A 21,886-nucleotide genomic window follows, 5' to 3' on the forward strand; every position below is an offset into this window, starting at 1 on the left:
TCTGACAAGGAGCAAGTTGTGAAACTCAATGTTCATTTGATCTTTCTAGAAGAACAATATCTTTTCTCTGGTAAGATAAAAAGGAAAGCAACAACTTGACTAGAAGTGGTGATGTGTGCTGACTTCATTGTTAGCTATCCTGACAATCTGTTGCATTATTCCCACATTTAGCAATGCCATTCCCAAGTGAAATAAAGGACAGTCACACTGATCTATATCACTTTGGAATATTTATTACTTTCAGTAATGCATTTCTTAACATGTATAGCACTCTTTAATCAAGAATATAAAGTCATCTACTTAGAATCACAATATCTTAAAGACGCATACTGGAATGATAAGCAAGTTTGAAGATGTAACTATCAACAATTCTTTTCAAAATCATATCAATATATTACTCTCATGAAACTTGCACATTCTAAGAAAGATCATTTTTTCCCCCCAGTACTGGGAAGGTACGCATTTCACCATGTGGCCAGCCAGAAAGGCTATTTTATATACGGTGTGTGTTACTTATTAAAAGCCTGTCTTTTCTCTAATATTGTACATTACACAATTGTAGCTACACCTGAAGACAAGTGAGTTTCAATGACCACCATCACCTAAAAACATGAATAAATTCCTATATTTAGGACCAGAGGAATGATATATTGTACCGTACTATGCCTACCTCTGTCCAGAGGCCAGCTGTCTCACTTGTTCTTCAGGGTGTCTAGCCTTCTTACCCATCTATTATCTGGGATGCTTCTGAAATCATTCCCATGGGCCCCTGTCTGGTATTGAGAATACCTCTAAAGAAGTTTTTTTCAAACCTGATCTACCCACCATGTTTATTCCCTGACACTAAAAGTTCAATGACTTCAAATCCCTAGACTTGTCCATCATTATTTTCCCTAGTTGGACAAGGCTGAATTAAAAAGACTTTGTTAAAGGAAGTAGCCTTGGCAGAAGAAAAACCGTGGTTCTGTAGAAGTGTCATTCAATATTTAAAATCTTTTCTGAACCAAAACGAGAGCCTGAAAGTAAAGCACCTTTTATTTTTTAACTCTGCTGTCACTGCTACTAAGGATTCATGGTAAATTATCCTGCAGCCCTTCTTGGCTTGAGAGGAGGTACAGTACAAGTAGCCCACAGGGTCTCAATAACAGAAATATTCTCAAGGACCCTTGAGAATACAAAGGAATACTGGACTGTTTTAAAATGAGAAAACAGAAGAATCAGTTTCTTCTGTTCCTATTCCTATAATATGCCTTAGTCTTTGAAAAGCACAGATAGATAGTTGGTTTGAACTAATTATTTCTCCCTGCTCTCCCGCACTCCTGCTTGTCTTCTTGGGCATTTGTTTAAAAGCAGTATGGGAAGAAGGGGGATGCTCTAGAAGATGTAATCATAAAATCTGAAGCCCCAAAAGAAAAGTCAGAGGAGGTTGAAGAAAACACAATCATGACAGCAACTCTCCTAACCACAAAATCACATGTGTTATCTTTCTTTCAGGATTAATAATAGTTAAGAGGAAAGCCACATCAATTTCTAGGGCCCTTCTTGGGGAAAGGTTCATATAATTTAGCATACATACCATATTCAGTGAAAATGCATTCAATAAATTACCTATTATAAAGACAACTTTCTCAGTACTTAACAAATGAGATAATTATAAATGCTCCTTTTGCTTTTTATTAAAATGTCACAGCATGCCTAGAGAACAGTTTGTATGGATGCATAAAGTCTGAAACCCTAGAAGAAAACTAATCAAAAACCACCTGTTAAATACACAATTATGATTACTGGTGTCCTTTCAATTAAATCCTATGTGTTTAAAATGAAAAACACGCAGCCTGGTACAAATATTCACGTTTCAATTTGTGATCTGCTGCATTGGCATGAGTTTTGGTGAAACCTGGTAAAAGAGGAAAAGAAATCAAATTATGAAAAACTGCATGATATAAATCTCTGTCCTTTTAATTTCCAAATTTCAATCATGTAGGAAACAAGCAGCCTTGCCATAGACATTCCCTGGAGTTTCCATATGATTTTCCACCCTGAAACACTGAGACGGAATAGTTCTGTTTACATTTTGGGTATTTCGTAGTTCTCAACCTTCTTGTATTAGCTCCTAAATTAAGGATGAACAAGGCTAGCAACAAGGAGCAGGTGGAAAAGGAGCAGAGGAAAACAAAGGATCCCAATAACCAAGCGCCCTGTCAGATCAATCACTGATCTCTGAGACTGATGCCTCTGAGACTTCATTTAAGACACAGTACAAACCCCAAGTCTCCAAAACCTCAAAAGAGATCCAGCCAATTCATAATATTGTTGAAAGATGTTTTATGTAGTCTTTCAATTACCTAAATACATATTAATGAAGAGACGTATGATCAATGATAAATCTTATTGGAAATTTCATAATCAGAACAGAAATGATACAAAGGCAATAAGAGGATTCAAAGTTATTAAAATATGGAAGTTAGAGCATTAAAACAATCAAATGTTGATTATAATTATGTTCAGTGTATAAAATAGTCAATGCTTTCCTGCAAATCTTCAAGCAGAGAAAAGTGACAATGTATGTATATTTAAGGTAGAGCTGGTTGCAGGAGAACCATAAATATAAGTGGTCAGTTTAACTGTGACAGATTTTTCAAAGTGTGGTACCAGGTTCAGATTCCTTAATTCAACATGGCAAATACTGATTGGGTTCTAGTTAGTAACAGTCCTCATGGAAAGAAGGAAATACCAAAACTTGGGTGCTTTGTGAAATTCTCAAAGATGTGGCAACTGAAATGAGCCCAATTAGCATTTTACCTTCCAGAATAAACAATATTTTCTTAAATTGATAAATGAACAAATGAATGAATAAGTAGATAATTAAGTTTCAAAGAACTAGAAGGGAGGTTCCTGATAGTTAACCCAGTATTAAAAACTGAAAGAACAGGCAATCATTTGGCTTTCATTAGGTTAAACAGTTTTAGTCCATCTATAAATAATGTCTGCATTAGCTCTTCACAATTAACTCTTTATGGTATCAAGAGTTAATGTCCTCTCTTCCATTTTTCTCCTAAAGTACTAAACCAGAATGGCAAAAAGGTCTACTAAAAGAATAAATAAGAATAAATAAGAATAAAAAAGTTCAGCAAGATTTGGTATATAGCTTAGGGTAAATGAGAACGCATTATGACTTATTTCTAAGAGTAGACATAGAGACAAACAGAATAAGTAGACAAAAAGTAATATCACACATATGCACAGATCTTCAACTCTACTAAGAATAACATTTAGTATTTAGATAAGTATGTCTCACAGTTCATTTTCTTTCTTTTTTTTAAACAACAGAGCATCTGTGGAAATAACTTAGTGAAACCTTATTTTTTTTTTTTTTTTTTTTTTTTTTTTTGAGATGGAGTTTCGCTCTTGTTGCCCAGGCCGCAGTGCAATGGCATGATCTTGGCTCACCGCAACTGCCACCTCCCGGGTTCAAGTGATATTCCTGCCTTAGCCTCCCAAGTAGCTGGGATTACAGGCAGGCACCACCATGCCCAGCTGGTTTTTGTATTTTTAGTAGAGACGGGGTTTCTCCATGTTGGTAAGGCTGGTCTTGAACTCCTGACCTCAGGTGATCCACCTGCCTTGGCCTCCCAAAGTGCTGGGATTACAGGCGTGAGCCACCATGCCTAGCCCAATTTAGCGAAACTTTTTTTTACTACAAATTATTTTCTATAGATGCTTCATAGCACTTCCTTGAAAAAGAAACTGGACACATTAATTTTTTTAACTAAACATCTGATCCTTTTCTTTGTTATGTCAGCCCTATTTTGAGCTCTTAATGTCATTTACATTCTCAATGTCAAAAATGACATCAAAAGTAACGCTTTATATAGACTGGCTTTGCTTGCTTTTTAATGAAAAACATCTACTAAATCACCATTTCTCAATCTGTTCTCCCAGTCTCATCAACACTGTAAATTCATGCAAGCCAAAGGAGCTTATTCTGCCAACGTGATCTACAGGCTAAGCATAAGGTGACATGATTTAGGTATAGAAGATAAGCCAATGATTTGTCTTCCCAGTGCATTAATATCCCAAAAGTATATTGCTTAACTCTGGTAGAATGCCAGTTCACAGTAGATACTGAAAGTATAAATTTATTCAATTTGGCAAGGAATGTCTGCAGCTGGCCTCTTTCAGATTCCACTGCAAACATATTAACAAGCAATGCTTTTACTAGTTTTTGTTTGTTTGTTTGTTTGTTTGTTTGTTTTGCCACTAGTTTGTTCGGGTATATTCCTGCCTGGAGAATAAGGCCAAGGCTCTTGGGAGCAAGAACTATAAATTAGTTCTATTTTATCCACATTTTACAGCTCAATATGGAACATACATTGGGTGTATGACTAGTGACGTCTGGAAGTTTATTCTACCACATAATCTTTAAATATGGATTACACTTTAATTTTTTAAGTTAAAAAGATAAAATCAAAGAAATATTGTTTCAAAAGAGGTCCACAGACACATGGTTTATAAAAACACCTGTTTTACATAGCTTAAGCATTCATCAGAAAAGAAACAACCCAAATAACCAATTGAAAGTTGATATTTTCAATGGCAAAACCATTTATTAAACCACAATTACTTTCGCATCAACCTAATACTTTGGCCCACCAACTAATTGGCATACTGAATGCTGTAAGTATAGCCAAAAAATGAAGAAATTTAACATATTCATTAACTTGTCACAGCTTTAATATGACATCATTTTGACTCTTTAAATATTTGGGAGACAGACTTCTTTCAAAATCTGAGGACAATGGGAGAAAAATAAGCCAAAGGATTCCTTAGTTGTGAAAATGTTGGGCCCTAGTAGCATAAAAGACAGAAGACTATATCGAACTTAAAAACTTCCATGTGTCAAAGAAAACAGTGAAAAACAAACCTATGGAATGGAAAAGAATATTCAAAAGTCATATCTGATAAGAAATTAGCATCCAGAATATATGAGAAACTTTGACAACATCACCAGAGAAATGCAAATCAAAACCACAATGAGATATCACCTCACACCCATTACGATGGCCACTATTAAACAGAAGATAACTGTTGGCAAAGATATGGAGAAATTAGAACCCCTGTGCACCAATAGTGGGAATGTAAAACGGGGCAACCATTGTGAAAAACAGTATGGCAGTTCCACAAAAAATTAATAATAGAATTATCATATGATCCAGCAATCCAAATTCTGAATTATATATCTAAAAAATTTCAAAGCAGAATCTCAAAAAGATACTTGCACATCCATGTTCTTTGCAGCACGATTCACAGTAGCCAAGAGGTGGAAGCAGCCCAAATGTCTACCAACAGATGAGTGGGTAATGAAAGTGTGGTATATATGCACAAAGAAATATTATACAGCCTTAAAAAGAAGAAAATCCTGTCATAGATGCTACAACACAGATGAACCCTGAATACATTATGCTAAGCAAAACAAGCCAGTCACAAAAGGGCAAATACTTATGATTCCATGCATATGAGGTATTTAGAACAGTCAAAATGATAGAAACAGAAAGCAAAAAAAGTGGTTGCCAAAGGCTGTGGAATTAAGTGTTTAATGAATAGTTTCAGAGATGCAAGTTATAAAAGTGCTAGAGATCTGTTGTATAACAATGTGAATACACTTAATATTACTGAATTGTACACTTAAAAATGGTTAAGATGGTAAATTTTTTTAAAGTTTTTACCACAGTTATTTAAAAATAGGAAAGCATTACTGAACAGCATCACGAGCATTTGCAGAGCATGAACATATGTACACGGCTCTACCAATAGCGCTGGGGACAGGGGAACCTTTATTCCCCACTTCTCATATTCCATTCCATGCAGAAGGACACCTGTCTATTCGTGTAACTACCCTGGTCTCTGGTGTGTCCCTTATTGATGTAGTTAAATGATTATTTGGGCAGAGGAACCTTAACATGTGAAACTTAGCCTGACTCTTACTCTTCATTGAGGTCTTCACCTAGAAAGCAATGCTCTGTTTTGCTCTCAGCCATGTGGATGGAAGCTTAGCAATGAAGGCTCCCCTTGTGTAGGTGGCCTGGGTTTCTCTGGTGTTGCCTATACTTGGAAGCCGAAGCCTCTGTATTTGTGGGGTTCACACTTGGGAAGCCTGCTGTGGCTGTACACTGAGGCCACATCCCTCACTCTAGCCTGTATAATAGTAATACTTTTACCTCTACCTGCTCAGCTCCCTTCTCTCAAGCGATTCAGCACTCAATCCCCAAGAAACAGCAAAGTCCCTATCTTCATAGCATCCACATTTTGAGGGAGAGGAATCATATGGCTGGCTTCTCTATCTGTAAACAGCTCCTGACTAGAATCTCATTTTGGGTATGTGCTGAAGGTTCCAGAAATATAATCAATATTTGCATTTCTACAACAAAATTTCCACAGCCTCTACCAAGTTCCAGATATATGATGACCTTCAAGATACTGCCCTCCGATGGAAAACTCCAACTTTCAATTGATACAAAATCATGAACAAAACTGTGGCAGTCATTACAGATTTTTTAAAGAAGCTGTTTTAGGGGGTTGCCCAAGATGGCCGAATAGGAACACCTCCAGCCTCCAGCTCCCAGCGTGAGTGACACAGAAGATGGGTGATTTCTGTATTTTCAACTGAGGTACCGGGTTCATCTCACTGGGGCACGTTGGACAGTCGATGCTGGTTTGTGGGTGCAGCCCGACCAGCGAGAGCTGAAGCAGGGTGAGGCATCGCCTCACCCGGGAAACGCAAGGGGGAAGGGAATTCCTTTTCCTAGCAAAGGGAAATTGAGACACACAACACCTGGAAAATCATGTAACTCCCACCCTAATACTGCAGTTTACCAACGGTCTTAGCAAATGGCACTCCAGGAGATTATATACTACACCTGGCCCAGAGGGGCCCACACCCACGGAGCCTCCCTCATTGCTAGGTCTGAGATCTAACTGCAAGGCAGCAGCAAGGCTGGGAGAGGGGCGCCCACCACTGCTGAGGCTTAAGTAGGTAAACAAAGCCACTGGGAAGCTCAAATTGGGTGGAGCCCACCACAGCTCAAGGAGGCCTGCCTACCTCTGTAGACTCCACCTCTGGGGACAGGGCATAGCTAAACAAAAAGCAGCAGAAACCTCTGCAGATGTAAATGTCCCTGTCTGACAGCTTTGAAGAGAGCAGTGGTTCTCCCAGCACGGAAGTTGAGATCGGAGAATGGACAGACTGCCTGCTGAAGTGGGTCCCTGACCCCTGAGTAGCCTAACTGGGAGACATGCCCCACTAGGTGCAGACCGACATCTCACACCTCACACGGCTGGGTACACCCCTGAGACGAAGCTTCCAGAGCAAGAATCAGACAGCAACACTCGCTGTTCAGCAATATTCTATCTTCTGCAGCCTCTGCTGCTGATACCCCAGCAGACAGGGTCTGGAGTGGACCTCAAGCAAACTCCAACAGACCTGGAGCTGAGGGTCCTGACTGTTAGAACAAAAACTAACAAACAGAAAGGACACCCACAGCAAAACCCCATCAGTACGTCACCATCATCAAAGACCAAATGCAGATAAAACCACAAAGATGGGGAAAAAGCAGTGCAGAAAAGCTGGAAATTCAAAAAATCAGAGCGCATCTCCCCCTCCAAAGGAACTCAGCTCATCGCCAGCAACAGAACAAAGCTGGGCGGAGGATGACTTTGACAAGTTGAGAGAAGAAGGCTTCAGTCGATCAAACTTCTCAGAGCTAAAGGAAGAACTACGTAACCAGCGCAAAGAAACTAAAAAGCTTGAAAAAAGAATGGAAGAATGGATAACTAGAATAATCAATGCAGAGAAGACCTTAAAAGAACTGCTAGAGATGAAAACCATGACATGAGAACTACGTGACAAATGCACAAGCTTCAGTAACCGACTCGATCAACTGGAAGAAACGATACCAGTGATTGAAGATCAAATGAGTGAAATGAAGCGAGAAGAGAAGTATAGAGAAAAAAGAGTAAAAAGAAATGAAAAAAGCCTCCAAGAAATATGGGATTATGTGAAAAGACCAAATCTACGTCTGACTGGTGTTCCTGAAAGTGATGGGGAAAATGGAACCAAGTTGGAAAACACTCTGCAGGATATCATCCAGGAGAACTTCCCCAACCTACTAAGGCAGGTCAACATTCAAATTCAGGAAATACAGAGACATCGCAAAGATACTCCTCTAGAAGAGCAACTCCAAGACACATAATTGTCAGATTCACCAAAGTTGAAATGAGGGAAAAAATTTAAACGGCAGCCAGAGAGAAAGGTCGGGTTACCCACAAAGGGAAGTCCATCACACTAACAGCAGATCTCTTGGCAGAAACTCTACAAGCCAGAAGAGAGTGGGGGTCAATATTTAACATTCTTAAAGAAAAGAATTTTCAACCCAGAATTTCATATCCAGCCAAACTAAGTTTCATAAGTGAAGGAAAAATAAAATCCTTTACAGACAAGCAAATGCTTAGAGATTCTGTCACCACCAGGCCTGCCCTACAAGAGATCCTGAAGGAAGCACTAAACATGGAAAGGAACAACCGGTACCAGCCATTGCAAAAACATGCGAAAATGTAAAGTTCATTGATGCTAGGAAGAAACTGCATCAACTAATGAGCAAAATAACCAGCTAATATCATAATGACAGGATCAAGTTCACACATAACAATATTAACCTTAAATGTAAATGGACTAAATGCTCCAATTAAAAGACACAGACTGGCACATTGGATAAAGAGTCAAGACCCATCAGTTTGCTGTATTCAGGAGACCCATCTCACAGGCAGAGACATACATAGGCTCAAAATAAAGGGATAGAGGAAGATCTACCAAGCAAATGGAAAAGAAAAAAAAGCAGGGGTTGCAATCCTAGTCTCTGATAAAACAGACTTTAAACCATCAAAGATCAAAAGAGACAAAGAAGGCCATTACATAATGGTAAAGGGATCAATTCAACAGGAAGAGCTAACTATCCTAAATATATATGCACCCAATACAGGAGCACCCAGATTCATAAAACAAGTCCTTAGAGACTTACAAAGAGACTTAGACTCCCATACAATAATAATGGGAGACTTCAACACCCCACTGTCAACATTAGACAGATCAACAAGACAGAAAGTTAACAAGGATATTCAGGAATTGAACTCATCTCTGCAGCAAGCAGACCTAATAGACATCTACAGAACTCTCCACCCCAAATCAACAGAATATACATTCTTCTCAGCACCACATCACACTTATTCCAAAATTGACCACATAGTTGGAAGTAAAGCACTCCTCAGCAAATGTACAAGAACAGAAATTATAACAAACTGTCTCTCAGACCACAGTGCAATCAAACTAGAACTCAGGACTAAGAAACTCCATCAAAACCACTCAACTACATGGAAACTGAACAACCTGCTCCTGAATGACTACTGGGCACACAATGAAATGAAGGCAGAAATAAAGATGTTCTTTGAAACCAATGAGAACAAAGATACAACATACCAGAATCTCTGGGACACATTTAAAGCAGTGTGTAGAGGGAAATTTATAGCACTAAATGCCCACAAGAGAAAGCAGGAAAGATCTAAAATTGACACTCTAACATCACAATTAAAAGAACTAGAGAAGCAACAGCAAACACATTCAAAAGCTAGCAGAAGGCAAGAAATAACTAAGATCAGAGCAGAACTGAAGGAGATAGAGACACAAAAAACCCTCCAAAAAATCAATGAATCCAGGAGTTGGTTTTTTGAAAAGATCAACAAAATTGATAGACCGCTAGCAAGACTAATAAAGAAGAAAAGAGAGAAGAATCAAATAGACGCAATAAAAAATGATAAAGGGAATATCACCACCAACCCCACAGAAATACAAACTACCATCAGAGAATACTATAAAGACCTCTACGCAAATAAACTGGAAAATCTAGAAGAAATGGATAATTTCCTGGACACTTACACTCTGCCAAGACTAAACCAGGAAGAAGCTGAATCCCTGAATAGACCATAGTAGGCTCTGAAATTGAGGCAATAATTAATAGCCTACCAACGAAAAAAAGTCCAGGACCAGATGGATTCACAGCTGAATTCTACCAGAGGTACAAGGAGGAGCTGGTACCATTCCTTCTGAAACTATTCCAATCAATAGAAAAAGAGGGAATCCTCCCTAACTCATTTTATGAGGCCAACATCATCCTGATACCAAAGCCTGGCAGAGACACAACAAAAAAAGAATTTTAGACCAATATCCCTGATGAACATCGATGCAAAAATCCTCAGTAAAATACTGGCAAATCGGATCCAGCAGCACATCAAAAAAGCTTATCCACCATGATCGAGTGGGCTTCATCCCTGGGATGCAAGGCTGGTTCAACATACACAAATCAATAAATGTAATCCAGCATATAAACAGAACCAAAGACAAAAACCACATGATTATCTCAATAGATGCAGAAAAGGCCTTTGACAAAATTCAATAGCTCTTCATGCTAAAAACTCTCAATAAATTTGGTATTGATGGAACGTATCTCAAAATAATAAGAGGTTTTTATGGCAAACCCACAGCCAATATCATACTGAATGGGAAAAAACTGGAAGCATTCCCTTTAATAACTGGCACAAGACAGGGATGCCCTCTCTCACCACTCCTATTCAACATAGTGTTGGAAGTTCCGGTGAGGGCAATGAGGCAAGAGAAAGAAATAAAGGGTATTCAGTTAGGAAAAGAAGAAGTCAAACTGTCCCTGTTTGCAGATGATATGATTGTTTATTTAGAAAACCCCATCGTCTCAGCCCAAAATCTCCTTAAGCTCATAAGCAACTTCAGCAAAGTCTCAGGATACAAAATCAATGTGCAAAAATCACAAGCATTCTTATACACCACTTACTGACAAACAGAGAGCCAAATCATGAATGAACTCCCATTCCCAATTGCTTCAAAGGGAATAAAATACCTAGGAATCCAACTAACAAGGGATGTAAAGAACCTCTTCAAGGAGAACTACAAACCACTGCTCAGTGAAATAAAAGAGGACACAAAAAAATGGAAGAACATACCATGGTCATGGACAGGAAGAATCAATATTGTGAAAATGGTCAACTGCCCGAGGTAATTTATAGATTCAATGCCATCCCCATTAAGCTCCCAATGACTTTCTTCACAGAATTGGAAAAAAATTGCTTTAAAGTTCATATGGAACCAAAAAAGAGCCCGCATTGCCAAGACAATCCTAAGCCAAAAGAACAAAGCTGGAGGCATCACGCTACCTGACTTCAAAGTATACCACAAGGCTACAGTAACCAAAACAGCACGGTACTGGTCCAAAACAGAGATATAGACCAATGGAACAGAACAGAGCCCTCAGAAATAATACCATACATCTACAGCCATCTGATCTTTGACAAACCTGAGAAAAACAAGAAACGGGGAAAGCATTCCCTATTTAATAAATGGTGCTGGGAAAATTGGCTAGCCGTAAGTAGAAAGCTGACACTGGATCCTTTCCTTATTCCTTATACGAAAATTAATTCAAGATGGATTAGAGACTTAAATGTTAGACCTAAAACCATAAAAACGCTAGAAGAAAACCTAGGCAATACCATTCAGGACATAGGCATGGGCAAGGACTTCATGTCTAAAACACCAAAAGCAAGGGCAACAAAAGCCAAAATTGACAAACGGGATCTAATTAAACTAAAGAGCTTCTTCACAGCAAAAGAAACTACCATCAGAGTGAACAGGCAACCTACAGAATGGGAGAGCATTTTTGCAATCTACTCATCTGACAAAGGGCTAATATCCAGAACCTACAAAGAATGCAAACAAATTTACGAGAAAAAAACCACCCCATCAAAAAGTGGGCAAAAGATATGAACAGACACTTCTTAAAAGAAGACATTTATGCAGCCAACAGGCACATGAAGAAGTGCTCATCATGACTTGCCATCAGAGAAATGCAAATCAAAACCACAATGAGATACCATCTCACACCAGTTAGAATGGCAATCATTAAAAAATCAGGAAACAACAGGTACTGGAAAGGATGTGGAGAAATAGGAACACTTTTACACTGTTGGTGGGATTGTAAACTAGTTCAACCATTGTGGAAAACAGTGTAGCGATTCCTCAAGGATCTAGAACTAGAAATACCATTTGACCCAGCCATCCCATTACTGGGTATACACCCAAAGGCTTATAAATCATGCTGCTATAAAGACACATACACACGTATGTTTATTGCAGCACTATTCACAATAGCAAAGACTTGGAATCAACCCAAATGTCCATCAGTGACAGACTGGATTAAGAAAATGTGGTACATATACACCATGGAATACTATGCAGCCATAAAAAAGGATGAGTTTGTGTCCTTTGTAGGGACATGGATGCAGCTGGAAACCATCATTCTCAGCAAACTATCACAAGAACAGAAAACCAAACACCGTATGTTCTCACTCATTGGTGGGAATTGAACAATAAGATCACTTGGACACAGGAAGGGGAACATCACACAGTGGGGCCTATTGTGGGGAGGGGGGAGAGGGGAAGGACAGCATTAGGAGATATACCTAATGTAAATGACAAGTTAATGGATGCAGCACACCAACATGGCACATGTATATATGTGTAACAAACCTGCACCTTGTGCACATATACCCTAGAACTTAAAGTATAATAAAAAAAGAAACAGAAGCTGTTTCATGTGATAGAAATAATATTTTTTTTCCATTTTTTTTTTATGGCTAATAACACTGATATATATGAAAAAGTCTTAGTAATTATTTTTTTAACAGTGCCCAAATACTTCATTATCATTCTTTTTTTGATATCCTAAAACCAAAATTTTGTCACATCCTATTATCTGATGCTGTCACATTTAGTCTTTTACTTTGGAATTCCCAGTTTCAAAGAATTCACAGCTAATATCCAATCAGCTAATATCCACATTATGTAGGCTTTGCCCATTCACTTATCCATATCCTTAGGGATACAGGACTTTTACCAACACATTTTAAAATTGTTTTGCACTAGGATTTTACCTTTTTTACTTTATGTGGCAACATTGGCCAATCATTCCCTTCTAGAATGTTCACTGCCAGTTGAAGGCTGAGTTCTAGGGACTTTTCTCAAACAGAACTTTAGCAACTAGTACATAGTCACATATGGAGTACAATGCTAGCTATGCAGTGATAACCACAGGGAATATTTTCTGAATTAGGACATAGAATGTCTTCTGAATTATCAAAAAAGAAATACTATCTTCAATGTACTTTTGTAATTAAATGTATCCTTATTGATAATCCAGGTATTAAGTAGAACATTTTATTAATTAGGGCACTCCAGCTCTAGCTTTACAGAGAAATAACCTGTTATATGTGATTTCATTTGTCACAGTCTAAAGAGATGCCATTGATTGTCAGATGCTCAAAAGCTAGTCCTCTGGATGGTTCCATTGATACCATACCTTTTCATTCTCAGGATAATACTGACATACAAATTAACATTGCATCTCAACATCCTAATTTGAAGAAAGCAAGATTACATATCCCTGTGAAAAGAAGAGATGGCACTGAAATAGAGAGGGTCTACAGAGATACTTTTCATTGGAACAGCACCTTTCATTGGAAAAACAAAGCAAGAACAGTAAAAACCCGTATTTTCATTCCTTATTTACCCATACGAATAAAAAAAGAACTATATAACCAGGGTCTTCCTTTGTACATTCTCTTTTTCTAAAAAACTGAACATTCTATGGATCTTGAAAATGTTATCTGATGAAAAGGTTAATTCTTCCACATAGAAAAAAAATAAAGAATAGCTGATTACAGATTGTTTGCTTTTCTCACTGGAGTAAGAAATCCTAAATAGTTAAAGTGTAAGCATATCCCTCCCCTTGAGGTTACTGAAAAGCTAATTAAAGATGTGCTTTGCATGCAAGGTATTACTGGGAGACTTGTTTTTCCAAAGGGACATTCAAAAAAGGTTAATAGACAAAGACCTTGGTAGAGTACCAGAAACAGTTATTATATGGATAATGAACTATGAAACACAAATTGTTTTTAAAGAAATGTGTAGGCTGGGCGCGGTGGCTCACACCTGTAATCCCAGCACTTTGGGAGGCCAAGGCGGGTGGATCACAAGGTCAGGAGATCGAGACCACAGTGAAACCCCATCTCTACTAAAAATACAAAAAATTAGCTGGGCGTGGTGGCGTGCACCTGTAGTCCTAGGTGATGGGGAGGCTGAGGCAGGAGAATGGCATGAACTCGGGAGGTGAATGAAGCTTGCAGTGAGCCGAGATTGCGCCACTGCACTCCAGCCTGGGCAACAGAGCAAGACTCTGTCTCAAAAAAAAAAAAAAATGTGTTATGCACTGATAGGTACAAGCAAAGCATGTAGTACACAAGAAAGACACACATAAAATATACCTATGACTTCTCAAATAACTTTTGTTACATTAGTTTCTCCAAGATGTGTAGCTGTAACATTAACATATTTTCTTCTCATTATAAATATATTTCATTTTAATTAGGTTGGTTCTTAAATAGGTATGAGAATAATATCCCTTTCTGATATGGTTTGGTCATGTCTCCACCCAAATCTCATCTTGATTTGGAGCTCCCATAATACCCATGTGTCATGGGAGGGACCTGGTGGGAGGTAATTGAATCAGGTGGTGGGTTCTTCCAATGCTGTTCTTGTGATAGTGAATAAGTCTTTGATCTGACAGTTTTATAAAAGGCAGTTTCCCTGCACACACTCTCTTGCTTGCTGCCACGTAAGATGTGCCTTTGCTCCTCCTTCACCTTCCGCCATGATTGTGAGGCCTCCCCAGCCATGTGGACCTATAAGTCCATCAAACCTCTTTTTCTCTATAAACTACCCAGTCTTAGGTTGTCTTTATTAGCTCTGTGAGAATGGACTAATACACTTTCCTTCATTTCTTCAGAGACATTTTAGTTTTACTTTTGGTTAACTTCAAATAGACTGAGCCATGCTTTCAATGCCATTAGCTAGGTGATTGATTTATGAATAAGCACTTATATTAAAGAGCAATTATTTATATTTCAGCAATATTCTATTTTAAAAAGGGATTTGGAGATTTCTTAAATGGATACTCCCCTGACATATTTATCTGCTTTGTAAGTCTGAGTGTTTTATGTACTTATCTTCAAATATAGGGCATGTCTGTCTTGTGATGATTAACCTGGTGATGTCAGAGGCCCAACATTTTAATATTTTCAACAGATGAAATATGGCATAGAATTTAGAGAAAGTCATAAGTCATAGATGGGTTTAAAAATAAGGAAGTATCATTTCTCTGTATGTGGCTCACATTTTTCAGTTAATCAAGTTCAACCACAGCTGCCATATAACCAAAGAACAGAGGAATACAAGGGCCTTCAAAACATAAAGTAACTTAGAGTTCAAGCTCAGCCTTGTTTCTAGCAGCTCCTGGTGGTGAGTCCCCCTCCTGCTTCTGAGTCCTAAGCCAAACCTTGGCCCGTGAGCCAGAGCACAGCTCTGTTCCTACCTGCTCTCATCTAGAGGCACCCTTCCTTCTACTCCTGTTCACTGCAAAGGTCAACTCCAAAAATGATCACAAATTAATGGTTCATGTCCTGTAAACACCCATTAATCAAGCCTATAATATAAGACAAGTGGCTGGATTTGTTCACAGAAATACTTACTGCAAAATCACACCCGGTACTCTTCTGTATGTCATCTACTGTTAGCCCTTCCCAGAGCTCAATCAGAGTCAGCCCTTTTTTCTTGTCCACATCAAACACAGCCTGTCAGAGTGGGAAGAAAAAGGACAATGATAATTTCCATCACAATAATTATTATATGGCACAAAACAAAAATAACCTCACAAGTTATATAAAGGAAAGACAAGGCCAGGTGCGGTGGCTCACGCCTGTAATCCCAGCACTTTGGGAGGCTGAGGTGGGCGGATCACAAGGTCAGCAGATCGAGACCATCCTGGCTAATACGGTGAAACCCCCGTCTCTACTAAAAATACAAAAAAAAAAAATTAGCAGGGCATGGTGGCAGGCGCCTGTAGTCCCAGCTACTTGGGAGGCTGAGGCAGGAGAATGGCATGAACCCAGGAGGCGGAGCTTGCAGTGAGCCAAGATCACACCACTGCACTTCCAGCCTGGGTGACAAAGCGAGACTCTGTCTCAAAAAAAAAAAAAAAAAAAGGAAAAATACGACCCAGGACAAAAGAAAAATCAGTAGTGGAAAGTAACTATGATATTTTGGTGAGAATAAATGCCAACTCCCTAATCAGCAATTACTTGTGGAACAGTGTTGATGCCAGAAAATAAATGAGTGTTGACCATGGATGGCATTTGTTACTATTGCAACCAGTTTTTAAAAACTACCTCCCTTTTGTTAAGTCTAACACTTTTGGTCAAAGGTCAATTCGTGATTAATAATGATTTGAACAAAGAAAGGAATGAAGAAAGAGGGAGAGAGAAAGGGAATTTTTGGGAGGTGAAAGCACATGAATGATAGCAAAAAAGTTTCAGGACATAGGCATGGGCAAAGATTTCACGTCTAAAACACCAAAAGCAACGGCAGCAAAAGCCAAAATTGACAAATGGGATCTCATTAAACTAAAGAGCTTCTGCACAGCAAAAGACACTACCATCAGAGTGAACAGGCAACCTACAGAATGGGAGAGCATTTTTGCAATCTACTCATCTGACAAAGGGCTAATATCCAGAACCTACAAAGAACTCAAACAAATTTACAAGAAAAAAACAAACCACCCCATCAAAAAGTGGGCAAAGGATATGAACAGACATTTCTCAAAAGAAGACATTCATACAGCCAACAGACACATGAAAAAATGCTCATCATCACTGGCCATCAGAGAAATGCAAATCAAAACCACAATGAGATACCATCTCACACCAGTTAGAATGGCGATCATTAAAAAGTCAGGAAACAACAGGTGCTGGAGAGGATGTGGAGAAATAGGAACACTTTTACACTGTTGGTGGGATTGTAAACTAGTTCAACCGTTATGGAAAACAGTATGGCGATTCCTCAAGGATCTAGAACTAGATGTACCATATGACCCAGCCATCCCATTACTGGGTATATACCCAAAGGATTATAAATTATGCTGCTATAAAGACACATGCACATGTATGTTTATTGCAGCACTATTCACAACAGCAAAGACTTGGAATCAACCCAAATGTCCATCAGTGACAGATTGGATTAAGAAAATGTGGCACATATACACCATGGAATACTATGCAGCCATAAAAAAGGATGAGTTTGAGTCCTTTGTAGGGACTTGGATGCAGCTGGAATCCATCATTCTTAGCAAACTATCACAAGAACAGAAAACCAAACACCGCATGTTCTCACTCATAGGTGGGAACTGAACAATGAGATCACTCGGACTCAGGAAGGGGAACATCACACACCGGGGCCTATCATGGGGAGGGGGGAGCGGGGAGGGATTGCATTGGGAGTTATACCTGATGTAAATGACGAGTTGATGGGTGCAGCACAGCAACATGGCACAAGTATACATATGTAACAAACCTGCACGTTATGCACATGTACCCTACAACTTAAAGTATAATAATAATAAATAAATTAAAAAAAAAAAAAGAATTACAGGAAACAGAAGAAGGTGCTTTGAAGTGTCTAAGAGTAATTATAAGAGGATAGCTATCCTGGTCCTGAAGGACATGCAAGTAACTGTTAAAAATATTCTCAAATCCTGTGAAAACATACAGTCTCAGAAAGAGAGCATGGGAATCTCCCTTTGCTATGCAAATCAAATGAAGATGCTTATATTTAGGGCAAGCACCAGAAAGCCAATCTCACCTGAAACATTACATCATTCTGGTCGGTAACACCAGGTGTTGGTAGTGCCAATTGATATGGCTTGACCTCAGCAGATAGACCCCACCTGTTGAATCTGATTTAGAACAAATGCTTTCACACTTAGAAATATAACTCGAGTGGAAATGACCTACGAGGTCACTTAATATAACCTTCCGCCCAAGAATTCTTCAAAACATTCTTCTCAGATAGTCAACGGGGTTCTGCTTAGATATTTGCAGTGGCAGGAGGCTCACTTATTTCAAGCAGATTGTTTACTGAAGGGAAGCTCAAATCGTAAGAGCTAAAACTGCTTCTCCTATGGCTTTAACTCCATGCTACAGTTACCCTCCAGCACATTAAGCACTGTTCCCTCTTTCAGTTCTCATGGTTTCCTCTTTCTCAGACTAAAATGTTATGCATCCCAGAGCTTTCCTCTCCTCTAGAGTTAACCTAAATTCAACTATTGTTTGCAGGCGTAGAATCTTTATTTTATTTTATTTTATTTTATTTTATTTTATTTTTTTTGAGAGTCTCACTCTGTCGCCCAGGCTGGAGTTCAATGGCCAGATCTCTGCTCACTGCAACCTCCACCTCCTGGGTTCAAGTGATTGTCATGCCTCAGCCTCCCGAGTGGCTGGGATTACAGGCATGCCCCACCACACCCAGCTAATTTTTTGTATTTTTAGTAGAGATGAGGTTTTACCATGTTGGTCAGGCTGGTCTCAAATTCCTGATCTTAGGTGATCCACCTGCCTGCCTCAGCCTCCCAAAGTGCAAGGATTACAGGTATGAGTCACTGCACCCAACTGATTTTTCAACTAGCTTGGAAGTCAAACCTTGAATTGCCACTTTTGAATACACTAACTAGGAGAGTAATATCAAGACACAGCAACACGTAGAGAAAAGAACCCTGGCTTTTGAGCTCCATGAGAATTCCACTCTGCTGCACAACAGTTATGCAACCTTTAGTGAACCTGTCTTTGCATCTGTAGACATATATAATAAAAATGTACTTCCCAAGATTGTGATACAAGACAAATATAAGAAAACATACTCTGAGCACCATCCCTGAGACAGTGGGGGCAGCACACAAGCAGTTTTTTACTTTTTACTCCTTAGTCGCTTAACATCTCACTTATATGTGACCCCAGATCAAAGCCCTGAAATGATTATTGACTCTAGTTGATTAATATTTTTCCCCAGAAACACACATCACTGGGACCAGTGATAACTACATTCTTGGTTTGTCTGATGAATTCACAGATAACCTGGTTGACATTACTGGAAAAGAGGTTTGAAATATGAGACAAAATATTTCTTATTTCTCAGTAAACTTTTCTTTTGCTTGTACATTTCATGTTCCAAAAAATTTTCTGGCAGAAATGTATGTTTCAAGAGGAAAAAAATAAATGGATAATTTAGGAATGTTTGTATACTCATTAGCTTGCTTCATTCCAAAATGACAATAAAAATTTTAAAAAATGAACACTTTCTTTGCAGAAAATGTGTCTGGAGCACTATTGATAAGATTTGCTTTTTCTTGCATTCTGAACAACTGTCAATTTATAAAAATAGAACAAACAAGAAAAAAAGAGCATCTGGATTATGTTATTAAGAACAGGCACGGGAATGATTTAGAGAGAAGATAACTGTGGTATCAAACTTTAAGGCTTCAGTAATCAAGGAGAATAAATCTATCACAAATTGACTTATTGCTTTTAAAAAAAACCTTATTAACACATTCATCAAATCCTAATTAGATATATTAGAAAGCCAAGCATCTATAATTTAAAAAAGGAAACTTGCTTTTGAAATATTTAGGAAACTTTCCATTTAGTGATACAAGGTGCAAACAAAAATTTGACAAAAATGGAGACTAAAACCTAAAAGCCACAATAAATTGTTCAACTATCCAGAATATTGCAAGTACTCTGTCTAAGAGATGAATGTTAATTACTTTATCACCATGACAAAAGCTTACATTATGGGTAACAGTGAATCACAGCTCAGGTGCTGGTGAGGAATACATCTTTCATTACTTCATTCTCACAGCTCAAAACCAGGAAATCAGGGTCATAGCATCCTCCAAATTCTCTTTCAAAAGGCAACTGAAAGGAATTTTCTCTAGATCTGATAATGGCATTCTAGTCCATTGTTAGTGAGGGCTGGAGACCTTCATTGCCCTTAATGGCACTGCATTCTCATTACTCATTCAACAAGTATTAATTGAGCACCTACTATGCACAGAGCACAGCGATAAACATGCAACCTTCCTTTCCTTGAGGTACCAAAAGTTCCAGACGTAGATGTCCTTCTCTTTACTCATTCTAGCTATACAATGTCATCTATAATTAAGGCTCTAATTATCCCCATATGTTAATGACGCCCACAAATTTATTCCAATACTGACTTCTCTTGTGAGCTCTAGATCCAAATCTCCCAATTGTTTATTGCAGTATCTGACTGGGTATTCCCAGGAATATCACAGTGAGGCTGTCCAAACTGAACCTATTCATGTCTTGTATTATCCTCTTGCTTCTCCTCCTATAGTCCTGGTCTTCCTAAAGGATGCACAGGTCAACCACTCTCTCTAGTCAGAAAACTTAGGAATCTCCTCTGTCTTACCAAGAATGTGCAATTCATCAAGTTAGGTCGAGTCCATCTCCTAAATCTCTTTCAAATCTCTCCATCTGTCCTATGGTTTAGAATTTTGAGATTTTTTGCCTAGGTCTATGGATCCTCTTAACTGGCTTCTGCCTTATCTGTTTTCTGTCCACTTTACATAAAAGCTTACAGTGTTTTTCCTAATGCAAATCCAATTTATTGTGTCCCCAACCTTAAAAAAGCGAAAAATCACTGAAGGGTTCCTTACTGCCTTCCTTATAAGACCCACAGTTCTTAGCAAGACATCGACATCCCTCCATTATTTGACCCCTCACTGCCTTTTCCACATCAGCCTTCAGAATCCAGTCACGCCCTTGCTCCAACCAGCTCAACTTGCAGGTTATAGGACAAGCCATGTTTTCTTTACACCTCTGTGACTGTATGTTTTCTTCCTTTTTTCCAGAAGGTCCTTGTTGGTTTTCTAACTTATGAAATTCCTACTGATCTTTTGAGGCTCACCATTCAATCCAGTTTTTTCAGCAAAAAAAGCACAAGTATTCACTGAGTATGGGTTGGCGCTGTGCCAAGTGTTAGATAAACAGTGGTGAGTGAGACAGGCAGAGATTATCAGTATAGTGGTTTATGCTAAGTTAGGATTAGTACAAAGATTCAGAGAAGCACCCAGAAAATTTGGGGAGGGATTGGGAAGACTAGCAAGAGAAATATATAGCCAAGATATAAAGGATGAGCAGAAATTAGCTAGATGGATGGGGTGGGAAGGATGTTCCAGAGAGAGAAAAAGGATGTGCAAAGTCTCAAAAGAACATGGTCCAGGGAAGAACGGAACATAGTTCACAGCATTTTAGTATGGTTCAAGTAGGGAGAAAGTTAAAGTAGAAAGAAATAGGCTAGAGGAGAAAGGTACATACTGTGAAATGCTTTGCAAGATATGTTAAAAGCTTGTATTTAATAACACCAAAAAGCTTTCCCTGATACCTCTGCCCACGCTGCTGGGCAGCTTTTCTCTATGCCCCTAGATTAGCATCTGGTGTGTGTCTCCAGATGGCCTTTATCATGTCAATTACTCTGACTGCTGGCAAGGCTGGATGTTTGGTGTCTAACCCTTCTTCCATGTTGTCCTTTAGGACAGAGACTTTGCCTTCCTCCTTTCTGTAACACACTGTTGGGAACAATCTGGTTCAAAAGTTTTAAAAATGATAGTAAAGTTAAATATCAATATAAGTTATAGCATAAGAATACATTAGATTATGAGTGCCAAAATGAACAGTGGGCCACTATGAGAATAAATTGTTGTGTGCTATGATGGTGCAAAACCGCTTCATGATGAAGAGGGAAACTGCATTAGGTTTAAAGGACAGGTAGTATTTGGGGAGGCCGAGG

At 38.7% G+C, this 21,886-nt stretch overlaps 1 protein-coding gene across 1 annotated transcript in view; it reads right to left on the reverse strand.

Annotated features, from left to right (window-relative positions):
- Positions 1 to 216: 216 nt before the first annotated feature.
- OXCT1 (3-oxoacid CoA-transferase 1) overlaps positions 217 to 21,886 on the reverse strand; it is a 146,611-nt gene continuing 124,941 nt past the window's right edge. The window contains exons 16-17 of the mRNA XM_050793457.1: positions 15,718 to 15,819; positions 217 to 1,897 (exon numbers count right to left, since the gene is read on the reverse strand). Of these exons, the coding sequence (XP_050649414.1) occupies positions 1,856 to 1,897; positions 15,718 to 15,819 (144 nt within the window). The 3' untranslated portion in view covers positions 217 to 1,855. The remainder of the gene's footprint in view (positions 1,898 to 15,717; positions 15,820 to 21,886) is intronic.

This window comes from Macaca thibetana, chromosome 6 (genome assembly GCF_024542745.1).
Source record: "Macaca thibetana thibetana isolate TM-01 chromosome 6, ASM2454274v1, whole genome shotgun sequence".
NCBI lineage: Eukaryota > Metazoa > Chordata > Mammalia > Primates > Cercopithecidae > Macaca > Macaca thibetana.